The sequence below is a fragment of the Danio rerio genome, chromosome 7, assembly GCF_049306965.1.
Source record: "Danio rerio strain Tuebingen ecotype United States chromosome 7, GRCz12tu, whole genome shotgun sequence".
In the NCBI taxonomy this organism is placed as follows: Eukaryota; Metazoa; Chordata; class Actinopteri; order Cypriniformes; family Danionidae; genus Danio; species Danio rerio.
Window position 1 is genome coordinate 72,387,674 of NC_133182.1, and position 20,569 is coordinate 72,408,242.

General features: G+C 37.1%; 1 protein-coding gene across 4 annotated transcripts in view; it reads left to right on the forward strand.

Moving 5' to 3' along the window:
- sbf2 (SET binding factor 2) overlaps window positions 1–20,569 on the forward strand; it is a 288,988-nt gene that overhangs the window by 66,567 nt on the left and 201,852 nt on the right. For all 4 annotated transcript variants that reach the window (XR_012382813.1, XM_009303601.4, XM_009303602.4 and 1 more), the window contains exon 3: window positions 9,886–10,023. Coding sequence is in view for 3 of the 4 variants with exons in the window: in XM_009303601.4 (XP_009301876.1) it covers window positions 9,886–10,023 (138 nt within the window). In the remaining variant the exon portion in view is untranslated. The remainder of the gene's footprint in view (window positions 1–9,885; window positions 10,024–20,569) is intronic.

Below are 20,569 nucleotides of genomic sequence, written 5' to 3' on the forward strand. Positions count from 1 at the left end.
CGAGGGAGTAAATAAGTAAGTAAGTAAGTAAGCTAGGTAAATAAGGTAATTGTCACTTTTGATCAATAGCTAAATGGATGAAACCAGTGTTCTTATGAACATGTTGGTATGATTCAGTTGGCACAAACTGAGATTGAGTTAATATTGAGATCTGGAGACTCTAGAGACCACTTGAGCATAGTCAACTCAACGTCATGAACTTTGTGATTAAAGGGTCTTAAAGGGATTAATATTCAATTAATAGGCCTAATTTATGCCTCAAAAATATCATTCACATCATTGCTCTACTACTAAATTCAGAGTTCAGACTCTGTTCTATGTCATACCCTTCTCATTTTTTAATCTAGCCTGATTTTAGCAAGAGAGTGTGAATTTCGTTTCGTTTATCCTCAGTTCTGTTCCCGTTTGCTGACATTCAACACATTTTTCTCACTAGTGCACTACTCATAGCAAACAATAGTAACTCAAGCTTACATAGAAAAGTTGAATGATGAGTTGGAGGAGGAGTTGGCCTGATTCAGCATGTAGAATTGCTGCTGTAGGCCCAAATTATGCCTAATAAATATTATCCGCACCATTTCACCACTACTAAATGGAGAGTATATGTCCTACGCTTCTCATTTTTTTAATCTATAGTCTGATTTTAGTAAGAGAGTGTGGATTTTGCTCAGTTTATCCTCAGTTCTGTTCCCATTTGCTGACATTCAACACATTCTATGCACTACTCATAGCAAACAATAGTAACTCAGACTTACATAGAAAAGTTGAATGATGACTTGGAGGAGTAGTTGGCCTGATTCAGCATGTAGAATTGCTGCTGTAGGCCCAAATTATGCCTAAAAGTATTATCCCCACCATTGCACCACTACTAAATTAAAAGTTCATGTCCTACCCTTTTCATTCTTTTAATCTATAGCCTGATTTTAGTAAGGTAGTGGAATTATGTTCCATTTATCCCCAGTTTTCTGTTCTGTTCCTCTTTGCTAACATTTAACACGTTCTACTCACTAGTGCTCTATCACAGCTAACAATAGTAACTCAGGCTTACATAGAAAAGTTGAATGATGAGTCGGAGGAGGAGTTGGCCTGATTCAGAATGTAGAATTGCTGCTGTAGGCCCAAATTATGCCTAAAAAATATTATCCGCACCATTTCACCACTACTAAATGGAGAGTATATGTCCTACGCTTCTCATTTATTTAAATCTATAGTCTGATTTTAGTAAGAGAGTGTGGATTTTGCTCAGTTTATCCTCAGTTCTGTTCCCATTTGCTGACATTCAACACATTCTATGCACTACTCATAGCAAACAATAGTAACTCAGGCTTACGTAGAAAAGTTGAATGATGACTTGGAGGAGTAGTTGGCCTGATTCAGCATGTAGAATTGCTGCTGTAGGCCCAAATTATGCCTAAAAGTATTATCCCCACCATTGCACCACTACTAAATTAAAAGTTCATGTCCTACCCTTTTCATTCTTTTAATCTATAGCCTGATTTTAGTAAGGTAGTGGAATTATGTTCCATTTATCCCCAGTTTTCTGTTCTGTTCCTCTTTGCTAACATTTAACATGTTCTATTCACTAGTGCTCTATCACAGCTAACAATAGTAACTCAGGCATACATAGAAAAGTTGAATGATGAGTTGGAGGAGGAGTTGGCCTGATTCAGAATGTAGAATTGCTGCTGTAGGCCCAAATTATGCCTAAAAGTATTATCCCCACCATTGCACCACTACTAAATTAAGAGTTCATGTCCTACCCTTTTCATTCTTTTAATCTATAGCCTGATTTTAGTAAGGTAGTGGAATTATGTTCCATTTATCCCCAGTTTTCTGTTCTGTTCCTCTTTGCTAACATTTAACACGTTCTACTCACTAGTGCTCTATCACAGCTAACAATAGTAACTCAGGCTTACATAGAAAAGTTGAATGATGAGTTGGAGGAAGAGTTGGCCTGATTCAGCATGTAGAATTGCTGCTGTAGGCCCAAATTATGCCTAAAAAATATTATCCGCACCATTTCACCACTACTAAATGGAGAGTATATGTCCTACCCTTCTCATTTTTTTAATCTATAGTCTGATTTTAGTAAGAGAGTGTGGATTTTGCTCAGTTTATCCTCAGTTCTGTTCCCATTTGCTGACATTTAACACATTCTACGCAGTACTCATAGCAAACAATAGTAACTCAGGCTTACGTAGAAAAGTTGAATGATGACTTGGAGGAGTAGTTGGCCTGATTCAGCTTGTAGAATTGCTGCTGTAGGCACAAATTATGCCTAAAATTATTTTCCCAACCATTGCACCACTACTAAATTAAGAGTTCTTATCTTACCCTTTTAATTTTTTTATTCTATAGCCTGATTTTAGTAAGGTAGTGGAATTATGATCCATTTATCCCCAGTTTTCTTTTTCTTTGCTAACATTTAACACGTTCTACTCACTAGTGCAAACAGCAAACAAAAGTATCTCAGGCTTACATATAAAAGTTGAATGATGAGTCGTAGGAAGAGTTGGGCTGATTCAGCATGTAGAATTGCTGTTGTAGGCTCAAATTATGCCTAACATTATCATCAACACCATTGCACCACTGCTAAATTCTTAGTTCAGATCCTACCCTTGTCTTTCTTTTAATCAATAGCCTGATTTTAGTAATAGAGGGTTCTGTTTATCCTCAGTTTCTTGTTCTGTTGCTCTCTGCTGACGTTTAACACTTTCTGTAATGCACAGAAAACAATAGTAACTCAGGCTTTCATAGAAAAGTTGAATGATGATTCAGAAGAGGAAGAGTTGGCCTGATTCAGCATGTAAAATCGCCGTTGACTGAAGAGAACACTCTGATTCAGCAACAAATCAGAGCGCGAGAACAAAAACTGAAATGATGAAATCGAGCTGATGATGCTCAGTTTGAACTGCAGCGGGTCGTCTTGGCCATGTCTACATGCCTAAACGCATTGAGTTGCTGCCGTGCGATTGGCTGATTAGAAATTTGCATTAACGAGCAGTTGGAGAGGTGTACCTAATAAAGTGGCCAATGATTGTATAATTCTAAACGAGAAAGAAAAACGATCTTCCGTCAACTGGAATGGAGTGTGGATGACTGGGTTCCACCATGAATAAACTTCTCAAAATGGGCAATTTTATCTGAAATCATTACAAATCATACTGTTGTTAATATTTAATTAATTATGCGTCCTTTCTATGCAGCCTTATTGTAATCAATTGATTGTTTATGGAATATGCACCAGCCTGAACCTGTTACTCGACTCCAGAAAAATCGGAGTCTTTCTTTGTCCTCTAACTGGGGCACTGCCTTTTATGGCCTTCATTAAACAGAGATGCAAGTAACGGAACAGAGCACAAGGCAGACGAGGATCTAATATGGTTTGCTCTGCCCTCCGTGCTTTTGACCACTGAACTGATTCTTAGCAGGTCAAGATGCAGATCTTGTGTCTTGTTTGCAGAGTGGACGTGCCGCTCATTTTTCACATGATGGGGAACTCTCACTGACTGGTCAGCTGTGTAACTGAAAGCCCTCTGACATCACGCCTGGTAGAAACCTATGGAGTGCCATTGTCACTTGACTGAGAGCTAAATTAAGGAGGAGGTCTGTCTTCTCTCTGCTGTGACTCAGCTGTTTTTAGCGTTGAAGGAGTGCAAGCGCAGAACAATTGAGCCTCTTTCGCATGACTTGCATCAGCATACTTCAGTGGAGCGAAGCTGGAAGCTCTTGTCAACACGTGGAGCATCATAATGTGATGCTCAAAGTTCAGATCGGTTTAGCTTCAACGTTTGACTCTTGTTTTGAAGTACAGCCATTTTCATTGTTGTATTTAGCTTTTATCATTTGTGCATTGCAAATAATTCTAAGCCTGGAATTCTCACACCTTCTTTAGTGGATTTAAATGAGTGGATGCATGGACACAGTGTAATACATAATTTTACCTCATTTTCAAGATGATGGTGACTGAAGTGATATCACATTGTTTATCTTAAAGTACTAGCTGGAGAATTCCAAAGTGATTGACTTTGTCATTGACTTTTGTTGTTGGTGCCAGTTAAAATGTAGGCAAAAAAATTGATAAAATAGTGGAAAAGATGTACACTCAACGGCCACTTTATTAGGTACACCTTTCCAACTACTTTTTAACGCCAAATTCAAATCAGCCAATCACATGGCAACATTTTGGCATGTAGACATGGTCAAGATGATCTGCTGCAGCAGAGCATCAGAATGGGGAAGAAAGCTGATTTAAGTGACTCTGAACGTAGCATGGTTGTTGTTGCCAGAAGGGGTGGTCCGAGTATTTCAGAAACTGCTGATGTACTGGGATTTTCATGCACAACCATGTCTAGAGTTTCCAGAGAATGGTCCGCAAAGAGAAAATGTGGGCAGCAGTTCTGTGTGTAAATGCCTTGTTGATGCCAGAGGTCAGAGGAGAATGGCCAGACTGGTTCGAGCTGATAGAAAGGCAACAGTAACTCGCGTCACAACCCGAGGTATGCAGAAGAGCATCTCTTTAACGCACAACACGTCCAACCTTGAGGTGGATGGACTACAGCAGCTGAAGACCATCCCGGGTTCCACTCCTGTCAGCTAAGAACAGAAAACTGAGGCTACAATTCGCACAGGCTCACCAAAATTGGACAATAGAAGATTGAAAAGAGGTTGCCATGTCATAAAGCGCGAATTGTCTTAGATTAGATTCTTGAACATGACAATGTGTTCACTGTACTCAAATGGCCTCCACAGTCACCAGAGCTCAATCCAATAGAACACCTTTGGGATGTGGTGGAACGGGAGATTCGCTTCATAGATGCGCAGCCGACAAATCTGCAGCAACTGCGTGATGCTATAATGTCAATATGGACCATCATCTCTGAGGAATATTTTTTAGTATCTAGCTGATTCTCTCCCACAAAAGATAAAGGCAATTCCAAGGGCAAAAAGCGTCCAACCCGATACTAGTAAGGTGTGCCTAATAAAGTGGCCGGTGAGTGTGTATAACCAAGGTCCCTTTAAGGCAAGTCATTTCACTCAGTGGCCATTTTTGAAACGTCTCTCGGGCAGTGTGCTCGGGCATCCTGTTTGAATCGGGTAACTTCAAATCCTTCAAAATTACTTGCCAAGCTTACCATGACATTTCATATTACTAATTACCAATAAAGTTAAACAACATCTGTTTATTTAGTTTCATTTCTAAATGTTTGTATCACACAAAATCTGTAAAAACACGTCTGGTCCAAGCCTTCACTTGACTTGACTTGATTTGACCTGACGCCTTTTGACCTGATCCAACCTGACTCGATTTGACTTGACTTGACTTGACCTAACCTGACCTGACTTGACCTGACCTGATTTGACTGTATCTGACTTGACTTGACCTGACCTGACCTGAATTGACTTTATCTGACTTGACTTGACCTGTCCTGACTTGACTTGACCTGACCTGATTTGACTTTATCTGACTTGACCTGACCTGACCTGACCTGACCTGACCTGACCTGACCTTACTTGACTTGACTTGACTTGACTTGACTTGACTTGACTTGACTTGACCTGACCTGACCTGACTTGACCTGGCTTGGCTTGGCTTGGCTTGGCTTGACTTGACTTGATTTGATTTGATTTGATTTGATTTGACTTGACTTGACTTGACTTGACCTGACCTGAACTAATTTGATTTGGTTTGGTTTGATTTGACCTGTCTTGACTTGATTTGATTCGATTTAATCTGACCTAACCTGACTTGACTTGACTTGACTTGACTGTATTTGACTTGACTTGACCTGACCTGACTTGACCTGATTTGACTTGACTTTATTTGGCTTGACTTGACCTGACCTGACTAGACCTGATTTGACATGACTTTATTTGACTTGACATGACCTGACCTGATTTGACTTGACTTGACTTGCTAGTACAAGAAAATCTGTGGTATTGGTGCTCAAGTTCAAAGTGGTTTGGCAGGCATAGTGAGCCTGGATCATAAATGGCGGCCTGGCAGTAGAAAAACAAGGAAGAACAGCAAAAAAAAAAAAAAAAAAAACAACTGAAGGAAAGTCAGGGGTTAAGATGAAAGAGAGCTGAGAAACTATATTGCATTTTGCACAAAGGCAACTTTTGACTCATGCCTAGTCAAAGTAATAAGGTAAGTGGGTGGAAACAGATGATAACAAGTGATGCGAGAGCAAGAGAGACACAGAGAAAATGAAAGACAGAGCGTGATACAGATTGGCCTCCGGGTTTGAACCAGGATGTTAGCAGCATCCGACTGCAGCCACAATAGCAGGCAGGAAATCTGGAACGCTGGTAGACCAAGACGGAAGAGTGGAATGCTCCTTCTTTTCCTTGTCAGATTGGAACAGGTTCCAGGAAAATTACAGAATATTATGAAAATATGTGATAAATTCCCACTCACGTCCAGATAAACAAATAATGAGAGCGTGTACGTGTCTTTCCGAAGTGGGACGCATCCCAAAAATGGACATCAGATCTAGTAAATTTGACATAAATCTGCTGAACGTACTGTGTTTCAAAGCTTTTATTTTGACTTCTATCTAATATGACTGGGTCTATGATTTTGGAGGAGGGCTTGTGTATTATTATGTTTAATCTACTTCAATATTCCCTCGTTCCTGAGGCTGTTATTATTCGAGTGGCCAGAAGCTCTTAGCTAAAGAGCCTGGGGTCTGGCATTCGTTCAAATACTACAAAACCCAAGCCTCAGCCTGAAGTGTTTTGCACGTGGTCAGTACAACTCATAACATCCAGACATAAAACTACTGTGGTAAAATAAACCAGACATGTCTGCCTGATCAACTGGACTGCAATCCCACATGGGATAGGGAGGGTATTTCACAATAAATATTAACTTGAGTTTAATATTTAAGAACATTTGAAGGAGCTCAGGAAGAAGGCTCTGATTGGTGGATGGTGCTCTAGGACAAAAGTTTCCGACAGCCTACACTTTGTATAACTTTAGTTGTAACTTGATTAACTTGTTAAAATAAGTTATAGGAATATACAAACATATGTTGTCTTGACTTTGTCATTTATGGATCACAACCCACAGTTCGGAACGCATGTGACCTGCAGAGAGATCGCCTACCGCGTCATTCAAATTACGTGTATGAAAGCATTTTGGCTTCTCTGTAAAATATAATGATGACAGAAAAAGTTGTGGTGAGACCTACCTAAATGCTTTGTTAGGTTAGTGTTAGCGTCTTACTGTTTGTTCAGCCTATAGTTATGCATTCAGTGTAAAGCTGCACGATTAAACATTAAAAAATCGTGATCTCAATTCAAACCTGCATAACATAAATGATAATGATTTGCATATGTTTATTAATCCTTCGAAGCGCTGCATTCAAATCTCTGTTTGATCAATGGGGATTCAGTTTTTACACTTTTTTTAGTTAGTTACAAACAATTAAATAAGACAGAAGTACTGGGAAAACAGTTTATAGTTCAGATATAACCATTGATGTTTATGGTTATGATTAAAATCGCCTGTTGACGCCAGTAGCCTAGTGGTTGGTGCGTCGACACATAGCATTGAGATTCTCACAGCGACCAAAGTTCGATTCTTGGCTCAAGGTCTTTCGCCGATCCTTCTCCTATCTCTGCTCCTCACACTTTCCTGTCTGTACATGTCCAATGTCCTATCAATAAAGGTAAAACCCCCTAAAAAAGCTGTTTAATGGAACTTGACGCTGGTGAATGTTGTAGCAATTACATGGCATAGCCAATAGGTGGCGACAAACAACCATCAAAATTATGTCACTGAATAGGTTTTCAAAAATGATCCACCTATAATGAAACATGAGGTTTGATGTGTGAATTTTTGAATCAAGAATTAAAAATAAATATGATGTTTTGTAGAAGATGTTAGATTTCTATATTTAGCATTATCAGTAACAGCAGCAAAGATCATTTTTCGTATTGAATATTTTCCCTTTTCTCAGCAGCTCCTTTCTTGATTTTTATTTTTATTAAATGACAGGTTCTAAATTATGTTTGTTAAAAACCAATGGTTTTTGCAGTAATATTTGTGTATAAATGGAAAGCAACTGACATTTGTCTGCTCCCTTTTTTGCTGATCCGAAAAATGGTCCGATCCATGACTCAAAAACCGTATTGTTATCTGAACAGTGAGATTTGTAATTCCTTATGCTGCATTCGCACCAGACGCGGAAGAAGCATCAAGCGCGAGTGATTTACATGTTAAGTCAATGCAAAAATGCAAATAGGCATCCTGCGGTGCGAATTACGATATTTACGTGCAGCGCTAGTTAAACTTTTGCGCAATTGACACGCTTAACGTGTGTATCGTATGTTTCGCGTGAATCACTCGAGTTCGAAAATCTGAACTTCAGCAGACATTCACACCGTGTCAACCAATCAGGAGCTTGCTCTTAAAGGGGTGTGATTATGACGTAGCGCCTGTTGTTGGTATCTTGAGGGAAAATTCTCCTGCCGACACCGACAACAGTTGATTAAACTGGGCTCGTCTCAGTCAGAAGCATCGCTGAAAGCTTCCATCATCCGTCATCCATTATCCAGGTTAAGTTTCTGGAGGAGTTTATAAGCTCACAGAGCTGGGTGCACCGCTAAAAGGATCTAGTAGACTCAGACACGGCTCCAAACGAATCAAAGCTGTTTTTCAGCCTTCATAAAGCACATAAACACAGTTATAGCTAGAGACACCGGGCAGACAGAAGCTCTGCCCATGACGCAAATCAGCATTTGTTGTGAACTGAATTTGATGTGTAAATAAAACTGATTTGACACACAAATGAAGCGAGTAAACTCTAAATGTTCACACGTCTATTTACACGCGACTAGCGCGATTTATCCACGCTTGTCTGGTGTGTACACAGCATTACACCACTACTTAACACGAGTTTGACTATGGCCATGACTGACGTTGTCATACCGTAAAAAGTAGTGTTAAAGATGGTCTTTAGCTTGGTTTGTTGTGGCCCTTGATGCCTCTGAAGTGCAAAAATACATTTGAAGCTGATACAGATGAAGTCAAAATTATTCGCCCTCTTATGTTTTTCTTTTTCAAATGTTTCCTAAATTATGTTTTACAGAGCAAGGAAATTTTCGCAGTATGTCTGATAATATTTTTTCTTCTGGAGAAAGTCTTATTTGTTTTGTTTTTTTTCGGCTAGAATAAACACAGCTTTTATTTATTTTTTAAATCCTTTTAAGGTCAATATTATTAGCCCCTTTAAGCAGTATTTGTTTTTGATTGTCTAGAGAACAAACCATCGTTGTACATCGTTGTACATCGTTGTACCCTAACTTTCATAATTAACCTAACTAAGTCTTTAAATGTCACTTAAGCTGAATACTAGCATCTTGAAAAATATCTACTAAAATAATATTCACAGTCTTCATGACAAAGATAAAAGAAATCGGTTATTAGAAATAAGTTATTGAAACTATTATGCTCAGAAACTGTGTTGAATTTTACTGAGGCACAAATGTGGCTGTGTGCTACAGCTGCTTTAATGCTGTAGGATATTGTCCAGATTTAATTATTGGGGTTTTCTGCATAACAATAGCTTTAAAGGGGCTTTTGGAAGGGCACTGAGGGTTTCCTGCCTTCTGATGAGAGGATGTACTATCTGAAGTGGCACGTCCTGCATATGATCACACAGTGGCCCATTTGCGCTCTGACGTCTCATAACAGCCTCATACTGCATTCCAGTAAGCTCTGTCAAAACAATCAATGTCTTCAACAACCTCGCTTTCAATTCCTGTGATGTCACCTCTTATGGTAACCAGAATTGACTGGTTGTATTCACGCTGACTGAATGTTCTGGTCATGCGTGTAGAGTCAAGTCTGATGATATTTTGTTTGTTCTCCTACAGTTCTGCCAGCCTGGTGGATGGAGGCTGTCCCGGGAGAGGAAGCCGCCTACGTTCTTCACAGTGGTGCTGACAGACATCGACTCAGAACGACACTTCTGCTCCTGTCTGACCTTCTTTGAAGCTGAGGTCAACCTGCAGGTGAGACTGAGGCCAGATTTTTATTGCAAGGTCTAGAGGTCCAGGCATTCCTGCTGGTGTACAGTATTTTTTTTCCCCTTCTTGTTTTTCTGACCTAAAAATCATGAGTAATTCAGGTATTTCTGTATTATATAAACCCCCCCCCCCCCCTTATTCATCAAAGGTTGCCACTGCAAGTAAGTATTTATTAATGGATAATGTCAAACAATGAATATGAGATGGAAGATAAATGTAATTTTAAATAATTGAATTAATTAAAGAAAAATAGGAGTGTTGCCAAAACAAAGAAATAAATATAACAAAACGAACTAACTAAACCCCAACCCACTAAACTGACTGATCAAAGAAAAATGCAGAAACAAAACAGTAGTCTTCAGCACGTAGCTTAACTAAACTTCATAACTCCCAAACATAATTACACATGTGGCAACGCCTCCAATAACTAACTAATACAAAATTATACTAAGCTGCTCGAAATACTAGAATCCTCGTAAAGTACACACTGTTAGCCATTAGCAAAACAAGATCTCAGGTAATCCAATTCTCATAAAGATCGTTCAAAATCTCACTATACATTAACAAGAGCAGCACAAGTTTAGCTGATAAATCAATATCAACAGAGAGAAAACTAGAACACAGCACTCGCAAACGAATCAAGCGGAACAAACAAATAAACAGTCCGGCGGACACAAGTGAGGAGATTGGCAGGCCAAGCGCTCCTCCTGAACAGCGCAAGCGCACCGGTTTTATACTGCGCGGACCTGATCCTTATTGGCGCGCCGATTAAGTGACGAAGGTGAATGACGGCTCACTCGACCAATGGTAGCACACCTGAAACAGGATAGGACCACAACAAGAGAGAGAGAGAGAGAGAGAGAGAGAGAAGAGAGAAGAGCGCAAAGCAGAAAACAACAAAAATAACACAAAACATACGTGAAACGTAACACCATCTATCCATCCACAGTTAAAGTCAGAATTATTAGCTCCGTTTGCCCCCCCCCTGCCCCCCACAAATTTCTGTTTAACAGAGAGCGGATTTTTTTTAAACACATTTCTAATCATAATAGTTTTAATCACTGTTCTAATCACTGATTTATTTTATCTTTGCCATGATGACAGTAGATAATATTTTACTAAATATTTTTACAAGAAACTTCTATACAACTTAAAGTGACATTTAAAGGCTTAACTAGGTTAATTAGGGTAACTAAGCAGGTTAGGGTATTTAGGCATGGTTTGTTCTGTTGACTATCGAAAAAAATTTAGTTTAAAGGGATTAAAAATTTTGACTTAAAAATGTTTTTTAAAAAAAATTAAAAACTGATTTTATTCTAGCCGAAATAATACAAATAAGACTTTCTCCTGAAGAAAGAATATTATCAGACATATTGTAAAAATTTCCTTGCTCTGTTCAACATAATTTGGAAAATATTTAAAAAAGAAAAAAACATTTCAAAGGGGGGCTAATAATTCTTAAATAATAATTCTGTTATATTCAACTGTTTGCCCATTGGTCAACTTTGTTGTTTCAAAGCACATTGTAAATATATGTGGGGTGAAAATTTTAATGGAATTGAGCAATTTAATGCAACATTGTATCCAATGTGCTAAATTCATCCCAGAAGTAAAGTATTCTTGTTAATTACTTTTTTATAGATGCTAATGCTAGCTTGCCAAAACAAACAATCCATATATATTGAATTGAATATATCAGAGATACAGTTCTAATGAAACCGTTTAGCCTTTTTAACGATAAGACCTCAGAAAGAGTTTTTCAACATATCTGAAAGACTATTGTTTTGTGAAAAGTGGTATTTTTTAAGACGAAGGCTATTGTTTTAAGAAAAGCTGTATTTCCAAGAATGAACACAGCCAGTTAGAGAACGTTTCTGTGATGGATGCAACAACGATGGGCCAGGAAGGAAAGTAGAAGAGCAGAAGGAGAACCTCAAAGAGTTGGAGGTGGAAGAGAGCTATGTGAAGAATGCAGCTGTAATTTCTGACTTCTGCCCAGCACCCAACAGGGATCCAGTCCCAGCTGATTCCAATGATTATGAGTCTCGAAAAACAGCTCCTGTAAAAGATTTGCAGTTGACCCACAGTGTGAGAGGAATGACTTTTGAGCAGTTTTCCTGGACTGTTTTAAGACGTTTCAGAAGTGTTGAGGAGCCAAAACATCTCTTTTAAGTTTGTGTTTTTGACTGAGGCAATCTACTGTATTGGTACAGTTAGTGTTGGTTATTAGGGACGTTCCGATACACTTGTTCCCTTCCCAATTCCGATGAGCTCAGGGTATCGGCCAATATCGAGTACTGAACCGATGCTTCATTGTGTATCTGTAGAAACAGTTTTGTATACTACTAGCTCTATATAAATTGACAGAATACACTTACGGCGTTCTTCAGACTTATCCATTAATAAGATATGAACAAATACATACAGTGAAGTAGAGTACTTTTATTATCTGATATTTTTATTATCACTCTCAGCAGTAATATTATTATATTGTGTGGCACTTCAGCTTATACATTTTTAAAATGCAACAGTACCTTATGCTCAATTTAAATAGACCTTTGTGGTTTCACATATCTCAGTATTTTAAAGTTGAACCACTATGTAGATAAAATAAAATACTTAAGTAATAGAGAACTATATATATAGTATACTATATAGTGTATATATAGTAACTATATATATATATATATATATATATATATATATATATATATATATATTATATAACTTATATATATATAACTTATATATATATATATATATATATATATATATATATATATATATATATATATATATATATATATATATATATATATATAAAACTTATGTATATATAACTGTTCTTTCTAAGCATCAAAGAAGAAATGACTCTGGCTTTGCAGTGTTAAGCAAAACTAGCGGGCATTTAAAAAGATGGCATCGTATCGGTTTATGGTTTTAAATACTCGCCCTTACCAATGCCAGAATTTTTGCAGTATCGTTTTTCCAATACTAGTATTGGTATCGAAACTACCCTTTTGATAATATAAGCATCAAGCTTCAGCTGGCCATTCCAGGGCATGAATAGTTTAAAGGCATTATACAGCTTTATAAATCTGAACAGATTTTAGGGGCCATACACTTAGTAACTCTGCAAATTAACTTTCAGAGAATTAGAACTAAACCGTTGCGGATCACACAATGCTGTTTGGTTAGTATAGGTTAAACTAACCAGAAATACAGCATGTGCTTCACTGCAAGACATTATGAACTACTGTAAACCACTAACTCACTCACTATCCTTCGGCTTAATCTCTGATTCATCAGGGTTCACAGAATGAATCACCAATCACTCTGGCATATGTTTTATACAGCGGATGCCCTTCCAGCCTCAACCCAGTGTTGGGAAACACCCATGCACTCTTGAATTAAACCAAATGTTCTAAAATATTATCCACTGGCGTTTTAACTGGATGCGAACATACACTGAAAAAAATTACTCTTAAGATTTACTTAAAAAATCCTTGTTACAATTTGCTCGAACAAATTTCAAGTAAATTTTACTACTTTATATAAGTACAATGAACTTAATGTTTATTTAATGTTTAACCTAACTATCCAAAACGAATAAAGTAAAAGTTAATTGATTATCTTTATTTTTTGAGTTTTTATTTACTTAAATGAACCAATTAATGTCAAGTTCTTGTTTTAGCAGAAGTAACATTGCTTTTATCAATTTAAATAATCGTATTAGTTTCAAATTAGTTCGTTTGGTGTAACTTTTAATTTGGTTTAATTAAGACATGCATTTTCACTTGAAATGTGTTATATTACTTTATTTTTAGTAAATTGAACGCAAGAGCAAATGTACTTTTACTGATCTCAGATCTTGTGTTAGCACAGCTATGGCTCTCTGAGTAAAGCCTCAAACATTATTCCTGATAATAAAAATTCCAGGACCCAACGCACTCCTCTGGAAGGTGGTAACCTTAAAACAAAAACAAAAAAACATACTCAAAACTCTTCTAATTTTCAAACTAATGAAGATTAAACTTTAACTTTAAGTCTTTCTCTTAAATTTAAACATCTAAGATTGCTTTTATTTGCAAACTATTCTCCTCTTAATTCAATCCCTACATATCCATTGGGAAATTTCTATTAATAAAATGTACCTGATATTATGATGATAAGAACATTTTTAAAATTTAAATTAAGTAAATTAATATTAATATTTAACTCTTTCCACTCATTTCATTTATTACATGAAGTAATTGTGTAATTATTAAATATTTACTAAAATTCTAGTTATCCTAGATAATAACTTAATATTACAATTAATAATTTCTGAGAGAAAATTTATTGGATTTGACTACACCAAAAATTAATTTCTTTCAAGTGTAGCCTGAAATTCAAAAAGTCAATGTAGACTATGGGATTTTCTATGAACCTTTATTGAAATCTCTAAACTAGCTCTGCAAATCTGGCAACTGTTCGAAACAAGTGAACTAGTTGAGCACAACTGAAATAGTGTGTTTAAATGCCATTACTTTCCTTTCTAATGTGACAAACCAGTTCATAATAGAGGTTCAGTTTCAGGCTGTTGAAAATTAGATGCTCTTCCTTTTGGAATAAATAAACAGCAGTGAGGCCTGTCTCTAATGTATCTATGTGTAGGACAAAAATCACATATTTAACTTCATTCTTCAGTAGATTTGGTTAGCCGAATTCATTTATTTCAATTGTTTGGCTGATCCAAGCCAATGAATATTTGCCTGTGGGTATGTTGATTAATGGACTTATGTTTTCCGAAGGTTTCTAAGGTGCACCAGGGTGCTACAAGGACACAGGCCAAGTTTCACTCCTGGAGTGAAGTTTTAAAAATGAGTATCTTATTGAAAATGATAAAACGTTTGAGTTAGGATGTAAAAATTGACTATTGTTTACTTATTTAACCAAGAATGTCCCATCGAGATACAATATCTCTTCTACCAGGCAGTCCAGGTCAAATCATAAACCCCTACTCTTTTTTTCGAGGACATCCTGGGATTTTTAACAACCACAGATAGTCAGGAACTCAGTTAAACGTCTCATCCAAAAGACGGCGCTTACTATAGAGTCCCCTTTACTGTACTATATTGGGGCATTAGGACCCACACAAACCCACAAGACATAGGACAGAGTTACAGAAATATACATATCACACAGCACACAAAAATAATATAAACCATAATCAATTATTAAAACATGTACACTGAATTTTAAATAATATTTTGAAATATAACAATAGATAGTACAGATTCCATATGTAGTATATATTTTCCTAGCTGTTCCCAAGTTCTGCACATAGCCATGTGTATTTCTTCCAGAACTGGCTCCAATTAATGTAATGCGCCTTGCTAAGATCAGTATAATAGGCTTCAAACATTTCATTAACTTTTGAGGTAAACCGCTGTCTAGTCCAACTGCTTGGACCATTTTGATTGTCAAGTGCGATTATATTGTCATCGTCTTTTTTGCCAGTCATCTACTTATGGCATCACAGAACATGTAACGTCAGTGTTAACGCTACATCCTGCTTGCTAGGTCTAATGGAACACCAGAATATTCTCATTATATCCACCATGTGTCTGATGGCACACATAGATTTCAGTGACCGCAGTTGTTCAACCCTACTCTTAGCCAAAGCAGTTTGGGTTTATTTGGGGCCAAGCGCTGAAGGTGCGTAGCCTCTATTGTTTACATTGGCGCTTTTATTACTTCCTGTGGCTGGAAGTCCGTGGCAGCACTTAGATAGTTTTGGAGGATTTTTTTTCAGGAATCAGGAATAGATGGTTCAGTCAGTGACCCATGTTTTGTTGCAGCGTTTGTCCAACTGTTACAATCTTAGACGTTTGAGTTAATAAATAATGATAAAGATATTTAATATTCATAAGTTGTCTAAATAATCATGAGAATTTGCATATCAGGGGTCTGTACAGGATAGGGTGTTTGCAGCGTCTTAAAAAGTATTAAAAGTTGATGAATCATTTATTCATTCATTCATTTTCTTGTCAGCTTAGTCCTTTTATTAATCTGGGGTTGTCACAGCGGAATGAACCGCCAACTTATCCAGCAAGTTTTTACGCAGCGGATTCCCTCTGAGAAACATCCACACACACATTCACACACACACACTCACACACTACTGACAATTTAGCCTACCCAATTCACCTGTACCGCATGTCTTTGGACTGTGGGGGAAACCGGAGCACCCGGAGGAAACCCACGCAAAGGCAGGGAGAACATGCAAACTCCACACAGAAACGCCAACTGAGTCGACGTTCGAACCAGCGAGTCAGCGACCTTTTTGCTGTGAGGTGACAGCACTACCTACTGCACCACTGCCTCGCCCAGTTGAAAAATCAATTTAGAGAAATTTAAAGATGCTGTATGTAAGATTTTGACTCCTCTAAAGCATAAAATACCATAATATGTTTGCAGATATTTAGGAAACTTGCTAAGTGAACATTCTTGTTTATCTGATAAACAATACTGAAATCAGGGCGCTCTTAAGCAGACATTCCATATATGCCTCACAAAAGTAGTAGAACATTCCAGCAAATCCCTAATATGGAATCATTAACATAAACATCATTTATCATTCATTAAACATAATTCCCATAATAATTCCATACTTTTCTAAATAATTTGCATGTATTTACATCAATATGATGGCCATTTTATTAATTGCAGTTATTTTATTTCAACAAAACTACACACATGTTATACTTTGAAAACAAATGCTAAGCTTCATCAGTAGTTAGAACTATTCAGTTTGCCCAAACAGTTGTGTTATTAGTACCTCATCAGCTTCAGCTCCTCAAAATAATGACTGAATGATGACAGTGCAGTGGCGGGATTTTCTTTAAACACTTGACATTTGACAACAGTCCCACTCCCACCTGTTGGTAGAAACAGGTACTTCTGAACAGCTGACTATTTAAAAACCCCGCACAAAAGCTGCATTAAGTGGAATGCACGTGATGTAGCCTATGTTGTAATTTTAAGTACTTGGATAACAAAATAAATGTTATACAATCTGTTTTTTTAAGTGCAACATATTTCAGAAGATATGGAGCTTTTGACAATACATCAGGGGCTTAAGCCCCCCTGGCAACGCAACTGCATTTAACCCGCCCAATGCCAGTTTAGCCAATTATATTTCAGCACTCCGGGTTGCCTTGGTGTAAAACAGTGTATTTCCTTCATTTAGTCTGGAAGGCTCTCAAAGTATGCATCCGTGACCGAAATGCCACCTCCGGTGGACCGTAGCAGCCCTGAAATGAGATGCAGATTCAGAGTTCCACATCAGATTATTAATTAGCAAATAATATAAATATTACAAATGTAATCATTAGTCCTGACAACACAAGGCATGCAGTGATAAGCAATTTGACTGTTTGCACCAGAAAAAACACCAAAGAAATGTAAGTACAGCCATTCAGAAGCACAGAATAGTGCACTCACTGCACTTCAGCGAAATGGTAAGGTTTATACTCTAATATATATTAAACCTCTTTAACATTATTAAATGTAGATGCTGACTCACTGATATTTGTTGGCTTGCACTGAGTCACAGTTCTAAAGTTCAATATTGATTATTTTCAAGTTCTGAGGTGAACTATCTGCTGCTGCTTTCAGTAGTATTACAATAAGTGTCATGTAAAATGACATTCAAACTCACATTATTAGCATTTAACATTGAATAAAGCACATAAGGTGTACCTGAGGTGATCATTGCTTTTCCTGTTGTTCACCTGTGAAAAATAGTAGCTGATTCTAAAATAGAAATTTCAGGTGATTGTTTGGACAAAAACTCCTTTAATTTGGAAAATATTCCTTCTATCATGTGGCATTACTTTTAGTTAGAAAACGAATTACCCTCAAATTAGCTTTTAGACTCGATAGTCTGGCACACTTATGTCAGTCTAGCAACCTGCACTTGCGTGGACTCGTTAGAGGAGGAGCTGAGTGAAAATGTGTTTTGATACAGAAGTGCAATACCTCACTGAAAAAAGTGTTGCATGCAGAACTGTTGCAAACAATTTATTTGTGTTGAATTTAAACAAACAAATTAAGTTTAATAATGTTCAACTTAATTTGTTTGTTTAAATTCAACACAAATAAATTGTTTAGAACTACTTAACGTAAAAAAAATTGGGTAAATCCAAGGAATCATCTTTGAAAATTTTTTTTCAGTGTAGTTCAACCACTGGGTGTCAAACTTACTTACTGAACCTTTAAGGTCTTTTAACAGGGCATTACATTTTATTGAATGTTCGATTATGTAATATATAGTTATATGCTTAAGTTTTAGCAAAATGCTGAAGTTTTCTGTTTTCTGAATTTCTAAAATATGGAATCAGAAAATCGCATGAAAAAATCAAGATCAGTGTCGTTATATATGAATGTGTTGAGCTGTATTGAATGGGAGTCTAAAGTTATATTAATTCGTTTAGAGTTTGCTAAAGCCCCACATAAAGTTTTTTATTGCTTTATTTTCCTCTGAACATAGTCAGGTAAATAGTTGTGTTGTGCTTTATTCCCACCCTTTTGAATTAAATCACTTTCAAAAGGAGTTATCACAAGCTAAGCCTTTTTAGTTGCGCTTTCTTACAATCAGTGTTTGCTAAATAAAATGTACATTCAAGTCGCCAATCAATGTTACTAGTTGAAACCCAAAGTGGCGATGAGGTCTTAAAATATATGGAAGGAGTCTTAAAACAGGTCCTTAAAGGTTTTGAATTTAATCTCTGGTTCCTGTAACATGAAGCCAGATCAGCTGACTATCCAGTTAAGTTTCGGTTTAGTTTGCACCAATTCTGGGTTTGGTATTGACCTTATTCTTTATATAAGAACAGCCATTGGAATTGTTTTTGGGCTTGACACTTCCGCTTTCATTTATTGATTCTTAAACATGAAATACAGCTTGTAATGCTGCTTCATGTTGCAAACTGATAATGTCTTATTATATTCTTCTTCTTTTGATGTGGAAGTCATGAACACACTTGTTTGTAGAGTAAATAGTTTATTCGTTTTCTGCTGTTTATTATTCCTTGTCATTTCTCTCATTGGCAACTGAGTTGAAAGTTCTAAAACAATCGCAGAAATTAGCTGACTTCCACATCGCAGAGTAGGGTCAGTAGCTCAGCTTTGACTGCTATTTGTTGCCACAGTATCTTACACTTCCATGGTTTCTTACAGATGGTTTTGTTTAGAAATTTGCAAACCAAGATTCGACCAAAGTGAAACATTTGTGAGGCAATAAAGCCACTCCTCCCATTTGTCTTGCTGCAAATTAAAAACTAGATCTAAGTTAAAGGGGGATCGAACCTGTGTTATAAGTTGCCACTAACTATTAGAACAGAGCAGACTCTGGCTATTTTTAGATCCAACCTAAAAATGTATTTACTCTCAATAATATCTTAAATTGTGTTTTTTGCTTAACTTACTTTTGACTATTTATTCTTTGGGTGTGATGTCTTGTCTTTTATTCATTCATTCATTTTCTTGTCGGCTTAGTCCCTTTATTAATCTGGGGTCGCCACAGCGGAATGAACCGCCAACTTATCCAGCAAGTTTTTACGCAGTGGATGCCCTTCCAGCCGCAACCCATCTCTGGAAAAGTTGTCTTTTATGTTCATCTTAAAAAAGCACTTTGTGCAACTTAATTGTGTTTATACAGTGTTAAAAATATGTGTGATTTACAGTACACTAATGTATTGTGTGTTCTTACGACGACGGTGCGCTACTTCAGACCAATGCAGGTTCACTAAATGGAATGTTGTCAAACTACTCCGCTACTTGCTGGAAAAATAGAGAGCTACTGAAAAAAGTTACATTGCATTAAACATAGCCGAGCTACCCTCAAGCTACTGAAAAAAAAAACAACAACAAAAAACAGCTGAGCTGCTTGTAGCTAGCTACTCCCCAACAGCATTTTTTAAAGGTTCATTATGAGGCACTTACAAGTATCATCAAGTAACACTTGCTGCTTGATTATTCAACTACTTATATAGGGGGGACCTATTGTGCCAGTTTTTACAAAATGTAAAATAACTCTCTGATGCAATAAAAGGGGTCATATTTTTTTAGGGTCTCCAACAACAAGCTGATATGCATGCAAGATCAAAAAACACTGTCATTGTCTTATAATGTGCATTTATTTTTACTCAATTATCTCAACGACTCCCATATGATTCGCTCAGTGATTCATTTGTTCCCAAACCCCTTCTTAGGGGTTCTGTTGTAATTGGTTGACTGCCTTTAGCTTGAGACAGAGAGAAATGCCCAGCACGACTTATCAACAGTTTTGAAGTAGTCAGAGTGCAGTGTATGTGTGAGCATACCTGCCAACAGAAATGAGTACAGAGTTGAGTACCTGCCAACTAGAGTCTCCCGTATTTCAGATCTCCCGCCACCCTCCCGTTTTATTATTTCTCCGGGAAAACTTACATAATTTCAAAGTGGCAAAAGCTAAACTACTTTAAATCTTGACTGGCGCATGTGT